The sequence below is a fragment of the Neolamprologus multifasciatus genome, chromosome 17 (assembly GCF_963576455.1).
Source record: "Neolamprologus multifasciatus chromosome 17, fNeoMul1.2, whole genome shotgun sequence".
Classification (NCBI taxonomy): Eukaryota; Metazoa; Chordata; class Actinopteri; order Cichliformes; family Cichlidae; genus Neolamprologus; species Neolamprologus multifasciatus.
In genome coordinates this window covers 38,892,386-38,907,023 of record NC_140455.1, presented here as the reverse complement: position 1 = coordinate 38,907,023, position 14,638 = coordinate 38,892,386, and the positions used below count along the sequence as shown (strand labels likewise).

The 14,638-nt window shown below is 43.1% G+C and overlaps 1 protein-coding gene across 1 annotated transcript in view; it reads left to right on the top strand.

Annotated features, from left to right (window-relative positions):
* Positions 1 to 337: 337 nt before the first annotated feature.
* arhgef39 (Rho guanine nucleotide exchange factor (GEF) 39) overlaps positions 338 to 14,638 on the top strand; it is an 80,457-nt gene continuing 66,156 nt past the window's right edge. The window contains exons 1-3 of the mRNA XM_085138447.1: positions 338 to 458; positions 1,624 to 1,778; positions 14,105 to 14,199. Coding sequence (XP_084994573.1) covers positions 1,629 to 1,778; positions 14,105 to 14,199 — 245 coding nt within the window. The 5' untranslated portion in view covers positions 338 to 458; positions 1,624 to 1,628. The remainder of the gene's footprint in view (positions 459 to 1,623; positions 1,779 to 14,104; positions 14,200 to 14,638) is intronic.

Here is a 14,638-nt window from a genome sequence, read left to right as displayed (position 1 = left end):
TCATATGATTATTGAACTAGATCTGCTAGAAAACCCCTAAGGTATAATGTCTTTTTTTCTTTGTTTGTTTTTGTTGTTGTTTTGTTTTGTTTGTTTGCTTTTATTCTGTTTGGGGTTTGATTTTATTTATTTATTTGTTGTTGTTTGTACTTCTTGTTCATTATCTATCTTCTATATGCTGGAATTCAGCCTGTTCTGATACTATTTCATGTTGGGAAAATAGAATCTTTGTAGAGATTGTCATAATTGTTGTACATTTCTGTGCAAAAAAAACAAAAAACAACAAAAACTTTGGAATCGTTAAAACTACTTCCGCTGAGAACGAGGTGCTTCCTGTAGTTTGCTTGTGGAGCAGCCAATCAGCGTGTGGAACAAAGGTCATTGCTCAGACAGACCGGAAAGAGGAAGCAGAATCTCCAAAAGAGCGCCTTGATTGAAAATAGAGACGTTACAGAAAGGTAAGCCTAGCGTCGCTTTACCGTTAAACAAACCATAAAAACAAATTAATCTCTGTAAAGTAATTAACTTCTCATTCAAAGACGTTTTGTTGCGACAATAAATTCGCTGAAAAAAAGTTTTGACAAGTTTTTTTGTCCTCATAACCGGTAGAAACGGTCTCGACAGCTGATGTACGTCTCGATCACGAAATGTTCTAGAAACATCTGAAAGGCTGAGCGACAGGAAACAGATGTTGGAGCATTTAGTCTGAAACTGAATGAAACATTTCGACAAATGTCAGTAACATCATGTAATAACTGAACAACACGAGAAGTATTTACTTGCTTACGTTGAAATGTTACTTCTTTGAGGTGACTGTTGTGATTTGGTGCTAAAATTGAATTGAATTCGGGTGTTTCCAGTCCCATTTGCTACCTGTCTCAGGTAGAAAGTCAAGCATGCATCTAGTTCTGCCGTCTGCTCATTATTCTAAAGAGCTTAAGCTCTTTAATGATACTGCAGCAGATGCTACTGTTGCAAACAGTCAGTTTGTGAAATTTCCTCCCTCTGAGATAGTTCATGACCAGGCGATGCTGCAAAGTGGAAGCGTTTAGAAGCCGCAGCAGCTCAGCTTTGAAATGGTATAGTAAGGTTTCAGGGCAGGTTACTGACTGCTGAGGCACATGGTGCATAAAAGTCATAAATCCTCTATTGATTCAATAACTGCAGCCTCCCAAACATCCTCTGGGATTATTCTCAACACAGCTTCATGGAATGGGCTTCAATGGCCAAGCACCACCTGTAGGAGTAACTTTATCCATGTAGTGTGTTTTGCTTTCATTTATGGTTCAAGATTGGAACTTGATATTTATCAGACAAAACAACAAAGAATTGTAATAATGTGTCATTCTAGTTTTGCACTTAATTTTAAAGATTGCTTTTCCTCCAAAGCTGAACTCTGCAGATGCGTGTTATGCTTGTAAGTTACCGTTTCCTGAGAGGGCAGAAGCACATGCTCCACCATATCAAACAAATTATTTAAAAAACAAACAAAACTCAATTCATCTGTCCACAGATCTTCAGTCATTTAGGAAAGCGTTACATCTTTTACCTCTAGTGGTCTGCTTTCCTTTACTGTGGAAGATAATTCACTTTGGTTGTGTTTCTGTTCTGTCCTTGTCACAGTGAGGATGAGTTTCTTGCCTCGCCCTGTGGATCCTCTTGGGTGCAGCAGTGTCCAGGAGCAGAGGGACTTGTGGCAAAGAAAATTCTGTCGAATATCCAAAGAAATGGTGCAAACAGAACAACGCTACTGCCAAAAGCTGGAACTGGTCACCACCGTATGTACTACAGCATATTTGACCTATTCATGGTCTTAAAATCATACGACATCATATTTCATAATGTAATATGATTTATGTGTCTGAATACTTAAGTGCTAGTACTAATGTCAGGCTTTTGTTGCTAAGGTTACCCACATACTGTTTGACTTTTGTCTTTATTGGATAGTTACAGTGCAGTCAGGAAATGTGAATGACATGCAGTAAAGGTTTTATAGGCCGAGGATTGTCTCGAGGGCTCGTCTGAGGTAATCTATGTGAATTTTGCTTAAACCATTTTCCATTAGCTATCCTGGCTATGTTTAGGGTCCGAGCACTAAAAGTGGGGTAGCCCTATTGACCCTGTGCACGAGAAAATGCTAACTTCCTGGTTTTTCAATTCAATTCAATTTTATTTATATAGCGCCAAATCACAACAAAAGTCGCCTCAAGGCGCTTCATAGATACAGAGAAAAACCCAACAATCATGTGAGCCCCTATGAGCAGCACTTTGGAGACAGTGGGAAGGAAAAACTCCCTTTTAACAGGAAGAACCCTCCAGCAGAACCAGGCTCAGGGAGGGGCGGGGCCATCTGCTGTGATTGGTTGGGGTGAGAGAAGGAAGACAGGATAAAGACATGCTGTGGAAGAGAGACAGAGATTAATAACAGATATGATTCAACACAGAGAGGTCTGTTAACACATAGTGAGTGAGAAAGGTGACTGGAAAGGAAAAACTCAATGCATCATGGGAATCCCCGGCAGCCTACATCTATTGCAGCATAACTAAGGGAGGATTCAGGGTCACCTGGTCCAGCCCTAACTATATGCTTTAGCAAAAAGGAAAGTTTTAAGCCTAATCTTAAAAGTAGAGATAGTGTCTGTCTCCTGAATCCAAACTGGAAGCTGGTTCCACAGAAGAGGGGCCTGAAAACTGAAGGCTCTGCCTCCCATTCTACTTTTAAATACTCTAGGAACAACAAGTAGGCCTGCAGAGCGAGAGCGAAGTGCTCTAATAGGGTAATAGGCCTGATTATTTAAGACCTTGTATGTGAGGAGCAGGATTTTGAATTCTGGATTTAACAGGAAGCCAAAACAGGAGAAATATGCTCTCTCTTTCTAGTCCCTGTCAGGACTCTTGCTGCAGCATTTTGGATTAGCTGAAGGCTTTTCAGGGAGTTTTTAGGACTTCCTGATAATAATGAATTACAGTCGTCCAGCCTGGAAGTAATAAATGCATGAACTAGTTTTTCAGCGTCACTCTGAGACAGGATATTTCTAACTTTAGAGATGTTGCACAAATGGAAGAACGCAGTGTTACATATTTGTTTAATATGTGCGTTGAAGGACATATCCTGGTCAAAAATGACTCCAAGGTTCCTCACAGTGTTACTGGAGGCCAAGGTAATGCCATCCAGAGTAAGAATCTGGTTAGATACCATATTTCTAAGCTTTTCAGTGCCGAGTACAATAACCTCAGTTTGATCTGAATTAAGAAGCAGAAAGTTAGTGGCCATCCAAGTCTTTATGTCTTTAAGACATTCCTGCAGTTTAACTCATTGGTGTGTGTTATCTGGCTTCATGGACAGATAGAGCTGGGTGTCATCTGCATAGCAGTGTAAATGTATGCTATGTCTTCTAATGATGCTGCCTAGGGGAAGCATGTATAATGTAAACAGAATTGGTCCTAGCACTGAACCCTGTGGAACTCCATAATTAACCTCAGTGTGTGAAGAGGACTCTCCATTTACATGCACAAACTGGAGTCTATTAGATAGATATGATACAAACCACTGCAGTGCAATACCTGTAATACCTACAGCATGTTCTAATCGCTCTAATAGGATATTATGGTCGACAGTATCAAACGCTGCACTGAGGTCTAGCAGGACAAGCACAGAGATGAGTCCACTGTCAGAGGCCATAAGAAGATCATTTGTAACCTTCACTAAAGCTGTTTCTGTGCTGTGATGAGCTCTGAAACCTGACTGAAACTCTTCAAATAAACCATTCCTCTGCAGATGATCTGTTAGCTGTTTGACAACTACTCTTTCAAGGATTTTTGATATGAAAGGAAGGTTGGAGATTGGCCTATAATTAGCTAAGACTGCTGGGTCTAGAGATGCTTTTTAAGTAAAAGTTTAACTGCAGCCACCTTGAAGGCCTGTGGTACATAGCCGATTATTAGAGATAGGTTGATCATATATAAGATCGAAGCATTAAACTCATCTAATTTTGAAACTGAACCATCTCCCATTGATTTTGTTATTACTAGAGCAGGGCGATATGACCAAAAATATTTATCACGATGTACATTTTAAAATTTGCAATAACGATATAACTGACGACATAATTGACACGAGACAAAATACTTTACAACTCCACAACTTTATTAGTGCAAAACCCCCATCAATGTATTTTCACTGAAACAAGCAGCTGTTTTTTATGTGCATTAAAATAAATATAAAAATGTAAAAATTCCTGTCTGACAGTTTAACCAAAAGGCATTTCCAGTGGAAACTGGCCGACATATCCTCAGCATAACCATGTATAATACCCACAACACTTTTTTTTTTTTTTTTTTTTTTTTTTTGCCTGTCCCGTTTGGCTCTTTTGCCATCAGAATTATTGTCTAAAGGCGAAGAAAGATGCCCAACGGTTTTTCTTTACCAAATTGACCATCCCAGCTTTGCCGTAATGGTCCATTTGATTCACCTTTTATTCTTTATTTTATTTTCACTTGCTGAATACGGGACAGATTTGACTGGGGGAAAGAAAAGGGAGAAAGAAAGAGGGAAAGAAAGACAGTTGAGAAGAGGGACGGGGGAGAAGGGCAAAAAACAAAAACCAACAGAATAAGCAGAAGAAAAAAAATAAATAAATAAAAAAATAAATACATATATCGATCACCTGGATCACCTGTTGAGAAAGAAAAAAGAAAACAAGCAGAAGAAAACGAGAGTAATACAATAAACCACATCACAATGATATATGGGAATATGACAGTAACTACTAAATATTAAACATTATTGTGCAGCACGTAAGATCGACAGCACAGTGTGCATTGAGGTAGGAGCCAAAAAGGGTGTAGTTTGTGTGTGTGATCACCCGTGTGTACACCTGTGAGCATGGACGCGCTTGTTTTCTTAAAAGGTTCCCTCATGTAATGATCTGCTAGAGGGTGTGGGGGGCCACTGCCCCGTCCTCCAGGGCATGAAGCAGGTATGGAGGAGATCAAAACTCCAGACATCCAGAGGCCCCCAGAACACAAGAGACCAAGGAAGACCAACAGAGGGGCAGCCGCGCCACTGTCCCAGAAAGAGCCGAGGAGAGTCCCAGATGAGGGGTCACCCAGCAGCCACGGAGCAGAAGCCAGGGGGGGCTGCAGTGACGTGCCCGTGAGCTCCGCCGGCAGCCAGCTGTGCCTGAGTGACCGAGCCCCAGGCCGAGAGGCCGGGGGCACCCCACCTCCGAGGTGGCCCAAGCGAGCCCCAGGCTCCAGGCCCCGATAAGCAGCCGCCAAGGAGTGAGCCGGTGTGTACCCGGACGCCCACCCCCGGACACAAAGAACCACCAACGCACCGATGTCTGAGGGAGTCCGCCCCCGGCAGGGGAAGTGGTGGGGGGAGATAGGCCTCCAAACCTTGGAGGGCCTGAGCTGTCCTCAGAGAGGTGGCATCTGATACCCAACCTGACATATAGACACAGACATACAGGCACACACAGATACAAACATCCATTCCCACCCTCATGCTCTCATATGCACTTACTCCACACTCAACCAACGTGGAGACAGACATAAAGAGACGCTGTACACACAATCACACTCCCCAAGCGTACTCTACGAACCGGGTCTAGGTACCCTTGCCCCTGGAGGGGGGAACTGCACCCAGACCCAGGTTGTGTTACCCTTTTCCCTGCGGTGGGGAGAAGCAGACCGCCCCGACTCCGCAGCAGCAGGGAGGCCCCACATTCCGGATCCCAGTCGGACGGCCAACTCCTCCTCCTAGCCCCCCTGCTCCAGCAGGAAGCAGAGAACGAGGGTGAGAGAAGACTCCTAACCTCCCTCCACCCGCTCATTGTAGTGTTGATGTATGTGTGTTCTAAGGTGCATTTAAAACCCAGGAGGGCATGGAGCTACCTGCCAGAGAGCAGCAGGTAAGCGCATAGTCCCTCCTGCTAGCCCTCAATGTCTACGTGTATTTAAAATTGAGAGGTGGGCAACGACGCCGGGGGTGAGGTGTACACCCTGATGGTAATTGGGATTCCGTGTAGCGTGCCCACCCCCAAGATCCTATATGTATGTGTAATGAGAGTGTGAGTAATGTGAATGTCTAAGTTGCGGGATAAAATTGAGGCAGAGGCAGCCAGAAGGGGACAGAGGGGGGGGGGGGGGGGTTACCTCCTCTGCACCCTGGTGACACACCCCTACTCCAAGGCCCTGCATGTGTGGGTGGTTGTGGTGGAGCGGGAAGAGGGAGGCAGCTGGAGATGGGGAGGGAAGGAAGGGAGGGGCAAGTGACCCCTCCCTGGGGCCAGCTCCCCCGCTGACCCCAGTAGGCACCCCCATACTCCGCGACCCGCCAGGGAAGGGGGGCCCAGGCCCATCCGAACCGGGGACCAGTGCAGCGGCGCCGCCCGGCCCCACAGAGCCCGGGGCAGTCCACCCAACCCCACAACAGAGAAAACTACACCCACCCCATCATCCACTCATCTTCCAGACTACATAAGACAATAGACGCCCAGGCTGAGATCTTCCTCCACCTCTCCTGTATCTCCCCCTCTTGCAGAGAGAGTTCCTGAGAGAGGAAAGCTCCTGCAAGATGTGACAACCCCCCCCCCACCAGTTGAAGAGCCCCCCAGGTGGCTCGGCGCACCGGCGGCACCCTGCGCCAGTGGCGGGCCCCCATATACCCACCGGCCCACAACCCCGGCAACACACCAACCAGGACCCAGGCCCCCGAGGCCCGGCCAGGGCCCCAGGCCAGAGCCGGAGCGCCCCCAGAACCTCACGCCCGTCCCGGACCCACCCAGGGGCAGCCAGGCTACCAGGTCAGTAACCCCCGTCCGTCAGCACAGACCCTCCCCTAGCCCCGCTGCACGTAGCCACGAGGAAGCCGTCACCTAAGAGCCAACAGAGCCCCTAATTGGCCATGACCGCTACCCCGGGTTGAGCCCCCCAAGGAAGATGCTCCCGGGGAACCGCCTGACGCCCTAAGCCCGACCCTACCCCCACACCAATCACAACAGTGAAGGCGAGACCAAAATATGACCCCCCACCCCCACTAGGTGATGGAGGTGATCAAAGGAGTCCAGAGCAATTGATCTGATGTGGTGGCAGAGGCTGTATCAAGACTAATGTAATCTAATAGATAATTTCTATATTGGTTAGAATTAAGATTGTTTTTATTTTTCCAGTTCATGAGGACTGTTTTCTTGGCTATGCATAGGGCAGTGAAAACCATATGGGCTATATTCTTTTCTGAAGTGACATTATCTAAGCTGCCCAACAAACACACTAAGGGGGAAGTTGGAATGTTACATTTCAGACACTTTGATAAGTCTTCACATATCTCGCGCCAAAACTTCTGAACTGGTGGACAGAACCAAAGAGCGTGGATATAATTGTCCGGTGAATTGGTTTGGCAGTGTGAGCAGTTGTTGGTAGATGCAAAGCCCATCTTGAACATCCGATGACCTGTATAGTGCACTCTATGTAGTATTTTGTATTGAATTAATTGAAGACTGGGATTTCTGATTAGATGAAAGGTTTTTAAGCAAATCTGAGACCAGAAGTTTTGGTCTAAGTTAACTGATAAATCCGCTTCCCATTTTGCAATAGGAAGTGATATTGATTCATCTGTTTTAGAAAGCATTCTGTACATTTTGGATAGTAATTTGGGGGTTTTAAGAGTAAAAAATTGAACCACACTTGGTGGTGTTTGTAGTTCAACTTGACCCAGTTTAAATTTCTTTTTTATTATGGATTTAATTTGTTGATATTCTAAAAATCTTTTCTTGTTGATCCCATATTGTGTAACTAGTCTGTCAAATGAAATAAATTCTGTTCCTTCTAGTATATGTTCTACATATTTGATTCCTTTACCATTCCAATCTGAAAAGTTTATCATATTATTGTTTTGTAATATGTCAGGGTTGTTCCAGATAGGTGTACGTTTGCATGGGATTAATGAAGACTCCGTCAATTTTAGAAACTCCCACCATGCTGTCAGAGAAGAGCTGATGTTGATGCTTTTGAAGCATTCATGTCGTTGGATGTTTGAGCTGATAAATGGTAGATCTGAAATCTCTAGATTATTGCAAAGTGCTTGTTCTACATCTAGCCAAGGTTCATCTAAGAGGGTATGTTTTAGCCATCCTGAGATAAACTGAAGCCTGTTGGCTAAGAAGTAGTGCTGAAAGTTCGGTAGTTCTAATCCTCCTTTATCCTTGGTTTTTTGTAGTGTTTTTAAGCTTATACGTGGGGGCTTATTTTTCCAAAGGAATTTGGACATATATGAATCTAGAGATCTGAACCAATCTTGCGGCGGTTTAGTTGGGATCATTGAGAATAAATAATTTATTTTTGGTAATACCATCATTTTTATAGCAGCAACCCTTCCCATGAGTGATATGGGTAGACATTTCCATCTAGCCAGATCACCTTCTACTTTCTTTAAAAGTGGGGTATGGTTTAATTTAGTTAGATCTGCAAGCTTGGGAGAAACATTAATACCTAAATATTTTATATTTCCCGATTGCAGTGGAGTAGAAGAGGAATTATGAAAGCAGCAATTAATAGGAAGGACTGTAGATTTTGACCAGTTAATTGAGTAATCTGATATTCTTGCAAAAGAGTTTATCAATTCAATCACCCCAGAGATATTGGTTTGTGAATTTTGGAGAAAGAGTAACACATCATCAGCATAAAGGCTGATTTTATGTTCTACGTTCTTGCATTTTATGCCCTTAATTGCTGAATTCTGTCTAATTGCTGCTGCTAGTGGTTCGATAAAAATTGCAAACAGTGAAGGGGAGAGTGGGCATCCCTGCCTGGTGCCCCTCAGGAGACATAAGCTGGAGGATGTCTGGTCATTTGTTCTGACACAAGCTGTTGGGGAATTATATAATATTTTTAACCAGTTGATGAAAGAAGATCCAAAACCAAATTTGTGTAAAGTTGCAAATAGAAATTTCCAGTTAACTCTGTCAAACGCTTTTTCTGCATCTAAGGAAAATATTGTAGTTTCAAGGTTTTTACTGTATGAGTAGTCTATCAAATTAAGTAATCTACGTGTATTTGTTGATGAGTGCCTACCTTTTATGAAACCAGTTTGGTCAGGATGAATTAAGAGGGGGGTTATTTTCTCTAGTCTCTTCGAGAGAGCTTTGCAGATTATTTTGAGGTCTACATTAATAAGGGATATTGGACGATAGCTTGAGGGATATACAGGGTCTTTGCCTGGTTTTAGCAGGAGATTAATGTTTGCAGAATTCATATTTGATGGAAGTCTGCCCTTTTCTTTGATTTCTAACAACGTTCTGTAAAAAACTGGTGCTAGAATCGTCCAGAATTCTTTGTAGAATTCTGCAGGAAAGCCGTCTGGACCTGGAGCCTTATTATTGGACATATTTATCAGGGCTTCCTGGAGTTCACCTGATGTCAGTGGCGAATCCAGTGCCATTGCTTGAGAGTCTAATAATTTTGGGAGAGTTATGTTGTCTAAAAATTGATCAATTTCCTTTTTAGATGGGTTTATTTGTGGTGAATACAACGTTTTATAGAAATCCCTGAAAATGTTGTTTATTTGTTTCGGTTCATATATTGTGTTCCCAGATGAATCTTGAACAGCACATATAGTTGTTTTTTCTTTATTTATTTTTAACTGGTTTGCTAGAAATTTACCGGATTTATTACTATGTTCATAATTTTGTAAGCGTAGTCTTTGTACTAAGAATTTTGTTTTTCTATCAATTATCTCATTTAATTCTAGTTTTGTTTTGCGTATTTTGTTCAATGTTTCCTGATCTTGGTGGGACGTGTAGGCTTCTTCTAGTGATTTGATGTTTTTTTCTAATTCCTGAATATTTTTGTTTTCTTTTTTCTTTTTATGTGATGAGAAAGAAATTATTTTACCTCTCATCACAGCTTTCCCTGCTTCCCATAAAACAGAAGCTGATGTTCCGGGAGTGTCATTAAAGTCTAAATATGAAGTCCACTCTTTTTTAAAATATTTAATAAAGTCTTCATCTTTAAGCAGTGATGTATTAAATCTCCAGTTTTTACTTGGCATAGTATTATTCTTGTGCATTAGTGTTAAAGATACAGGAGCATGATCGCTGACAACTATAGGGTGAATCTCAGTGTCTGAAACGTCACTCAGCAGTGAGCTGCTGACCAAAAAATAATCTAGACGAGAGTAGGAGTGATAAACATGTGAAAAAAAAGTATATTCCTTACTGGTGGGGTGAAGGGAGCGCCATGCATCGCAAAGACCAAAGTCGCTCATATACTGTTTGATTATATTTGTGGACTGCCAATTACGCTGAGTTCCTGCTGTATTGAGCCTATCCATTTCTTCATTCAGTCCAAGGTTGAGGTCGCCTCCAAGCACAAGTGTGCCATCTAAGTGTTCAGAGAGTGCACTGAAAAAACCGTGGAAGAATGAGGGATCATCAACATTTGGACCATATACACTTACAATACATAGCTTTTTATCAAGTATAGATAGTTTAATGATTAAGAATCTGCCCTCTGGATCTATAACTGTATCGAGTACTGTGAAATTAATTTTTTTATGAATTAAAATTGCTACTCCCCTTTGTCTAGAATTATAACAGGCTGAGAACACATTAGGAAACTCAGGTGTTTTAAGTTCATTCGAACCTCTAAGAGGTCTGTGGGTCTCTTGTAAAAGGACAACATCTGCCTGTAGTTTTTTGAGTTGGTTAAATATTTTTAACCTCTTTTCTCTGGAGCCAGCTCCATTTACATTCCATGTAACGAATCTTAGTGCACCCATAGATGTCTGTGCATAACTAGGGGTGTACTCTGTGTGTGTCGCTTAGACAGGTGGAGAGAATACCTCACTTGTTCATAAATAAGGAGAGGGAGAGAGAGAAAAAATGTGTGGCGAGATGCTCCCCGAGTCTGACTATGTGTTTGCATATTTACTAATATGAGTATGCTTGGCTTAAGTGTGTGTATCCCATAGGTCTGTGTGCGCTGTCTGACTGATGTAAATGTGCTGCCGTTGAGCGCATGACTGTGCGTGATCGTGCAGTGAGTAAGTGTCGAAATAAATGATGTTGTTTGTGGATGAGTGTGGAAGCAGGTGATCGAAGCAGTGAAAGAAATAAAGAAAGAAACCAAGGACGAGGGTGAGCAGCATAAAAACAAGAGGGGGAAAAGAGAGAGAAAAAAAAAAAAAAAAAAAAAAAAAAAAAAAAAAAAAAAAACGAGAAGAGAGAAAAGAAAACGTAAACATTCCAATTAAATCACTGACGGAGAGTGACGGTGTTGATACTGCTATGAAATCACACTTAAGATGCGATTTGATACCGGTAAGTTAAACAAATGTTAATCCAAGTTAGTGTGAGTGGATAGGGAAAGGGTGTAGCGGATTCTTATCTGGTCTGAAGTTAATACAGCCACGGAGTGATGTTGGGGTCGCGGTGGAGCTGTCCGTCCACGTACAGCCGGTCCACAGCGATGACAGCGCGGGAGCCCTTCTGGATGAAGCCGCGTCGGATTGGGAAAAGGACCCTGCGTCGTTCCAGGATCTCTTTGGGGAACTGATCGTTCACGCTGAAGTCCGTTCCTTTTAATTCCCTGCCGCGGCTTTTCACATGTTGCTTTTGTTTGAAGTGGCCGAATTTGGCCACGATAGGACGTGGTCTCCCGGCCGTAGCCCGAATGGGGCCGAGGCGATGCACCCTATCGAAGACGATGTTCTTCACCGTGTCCTCCGGCAGCTTCAGGTGGGTTTTGATGAAGCTTTTTACCGTGGTCTCCGCGTCCTCTCCAGCGGCTTCTGGAATACCAGAAAATACTAGATTATCACGCATGCTACGAGCTTGTAGATCAATAACCGTTTCTTTTATTTTTTTATTTTCTCTATTGAGCTGGGTAACATTTTCTGTGAGAGATTTCACCGACTCCCTTAGCGTGGCATTTTCAGCAGCGAGCGTTTCCACTTGCTGCTGGCTGAACTCCAGGGATTCTCGCAAGCATTTAAATTCCCGGTGAAGAATCTCCACCAGGGACAGCCTTGCGTCGAAACTGGACAATCGCTTGTCGATTGACTCCAGTATGTCGGCAATATCTTTGCCAGCTGGCGATGTTGTGCCGGGGGAATCTGCCGGGCGTTGTCTTTTCGACGACGGCGTCTCAGATTTGGCCGGGGAAGCTGCACTCTGGGCCTTCTTCATCACGAGATCCTGAAAGCACTGATCAATATAATCTTGGAGAGCGTCTAAACTCTCCCCGTTGTTCTCCAGGGTGTTGGAGATAATTTAGGCAAATATTGTTAGTTATGAGACAATTGAAAAGTGTATTTGGTAATACTGAAGCTTAAAGAAATTTGTTCAAATCTAAACTACCATTTGCTTTAATTTTCCGCCAAAATCTCCGGCGTCTGACGTCAGTTACAACATTAGTCGCTTACCTTGACTGTCACTTCCGCTTACCTCTGCCGTCTGCCGTCACCCACAACACTTAAAAAGAGGTTAAACACACACAATACAGTAACATTATGTTGAAGCACAGTACGTATCACTCCGCGAGGCTCCGCCTACGATAGCCGTAATGCTCCGACAATCCATCAAGCGGTGCGGCTTCGTAGCTTAGCAAAGTTGTACTGAAACATCTGACAGATTTTCGAGCGCCGTGTACATAAAATCGTTTCGAGGTCAGTAAACACAACCAGAGTTCATACATAAGGCACACGGGATTATAAGGGGCTCTGTCGACTTTCAGACAAATCAAAGGATTGATTTTAAGTGCGCCGTATTTTCCAAACAACACGGTAATAACGACGGCCCGCTAGCATGCGCTACCAAAAATAGTGCTTTGTTGTGTATCTGACGGACGAAAGCTAAACCAGTTCCTCACCAGTGAAGCTGCAGCATTTTTACAAACCAGTTCAGATTCATCGTTTCATTCAACGATCCACTTTCGCTCTTCTCATTCTGCGTCGCCGCCACGTGCTATGTAAACAAAGGCACTGGACATGCGCGTTTTACCCATATTCAATTTCTTATTGTTGTCCAACATTACACCAGTATCACTGTGAACGGTATGATATGGCCCAGCCCCAGTTATTACCAACCAGCTTCTGTTCAGTAGCTGCTGTTGTGTCCTCATGTCTCCATTCTGTCGCTGCCTGCAGGTGAAGAGAGGGACATTTAGTGAGGGAGAGGTGGGGCAGAGGCAAATGTGGACAAGAGAGGGGCGAACTAGCAGCTTCACACGTCGACTTGTAATGTAACAGAAACTGTATCGATATAAATGTATTTTGACCCATCTGAATTTATACTTATTTAGAAAATTCTTTAGTTAGGGCAGTTGAAGTAATGTATAATAAAATGTTTATGGATTTAGTATAAAAATATTTCCTATAGTTGTCATTGTTGGAGTGGAGCTGAACCAGTGTCTTGGGGAATGTGGACCTCTGCCCGTGTGTTAGTGGTGCAGTGGGTGGTGAAGCTCATCCAGGATCCATACGGGTTTGATCAGTCACCTCTTCTCCATCGCGCCTTTGAAAGTTGCTTTCTTAGTAACTTGTCATAATTCAAGGAAACAAGAACACTTTATAGATGGGATCTCAAGCTATCAAAGATCTGGTCGGCTCGTCTGTGGAGGTTGTTCCAGACCTGAGGTGGAACTCATCATATTTGCCTCAAAGAGAGAACAGACTTTTTCTGCTCACTGCTGCTGCCCAGTTTCTGCACAATTATTCACCCTCCATCCGTTCACTCCAATTAGGAGTCATTTTAGGCCTAATGCACATTCAATTTGCTAATCCCATTTTCACTTCAAATGACTTGAGACCAGCACAGCTGTCGCTTTATTGTCAGTGCTGTGGTACGACAGTGTCCCTCTGCATTCGTGCTTCAAATTGGCTCTTCCAAAATAATCATAGCAGTCAGAAAGTGGCTGTAGGGCAGCAACACCCCAGCCTTATAGTACCTGCTGCTGTTAAATGTCCTGTTTTTCTGCGTAGCTTTACTTTTTGGGTTGTCAGCAATAAAAGCACCTGCTTATCAAAAACAATCCAATCGGAGACAACCGAGTAACACAAATGCTGGAAGATAATGTCCCTTTGTCTCTCTCTGTTTCTTTGCAGTTCTTTGTGGACATTTTGAAGGCCAAAGGAACCCTGAGGTCGGACATTAGAGAAGACATTTTCTGTTCAATTAAAGCTATTCTATCAGTAAACCAGTAAGTATTCTCTGAATAATTTAAAGAATATCCATGCTCTGGGGATTGTGGTGAGAGCCTGCGCACAGATAGGCATGCTTAGTTTGTCTGTTCTGCAAAAATGCAGCGCAGATAAACTCTTAGTTTACCAAAGCACAGTCCTTATCTTCACATTAGCAAAGGTTAGTGTTATTGTACTGCAGTGCAGAGTAGTTCTCTACCTCAGTAGATGTATATCACAAATGAACAGCATTATTATTATCGCAGAATATTAATGCACTTTCTCGCTAATGACCAATTCTGAGACAAACCGATCTTACCGCATGTCTAGACATCAATTGATTCGTTTGTGTTGATGCTGTAAAATTCAGATCCTGAGTCCGCACGAATGACTTAAAATAAACGGGTTGAGGTTTGAAGTTGGAACATGTGTGCATGTCGAGGCCCCGGACTTAGCTCT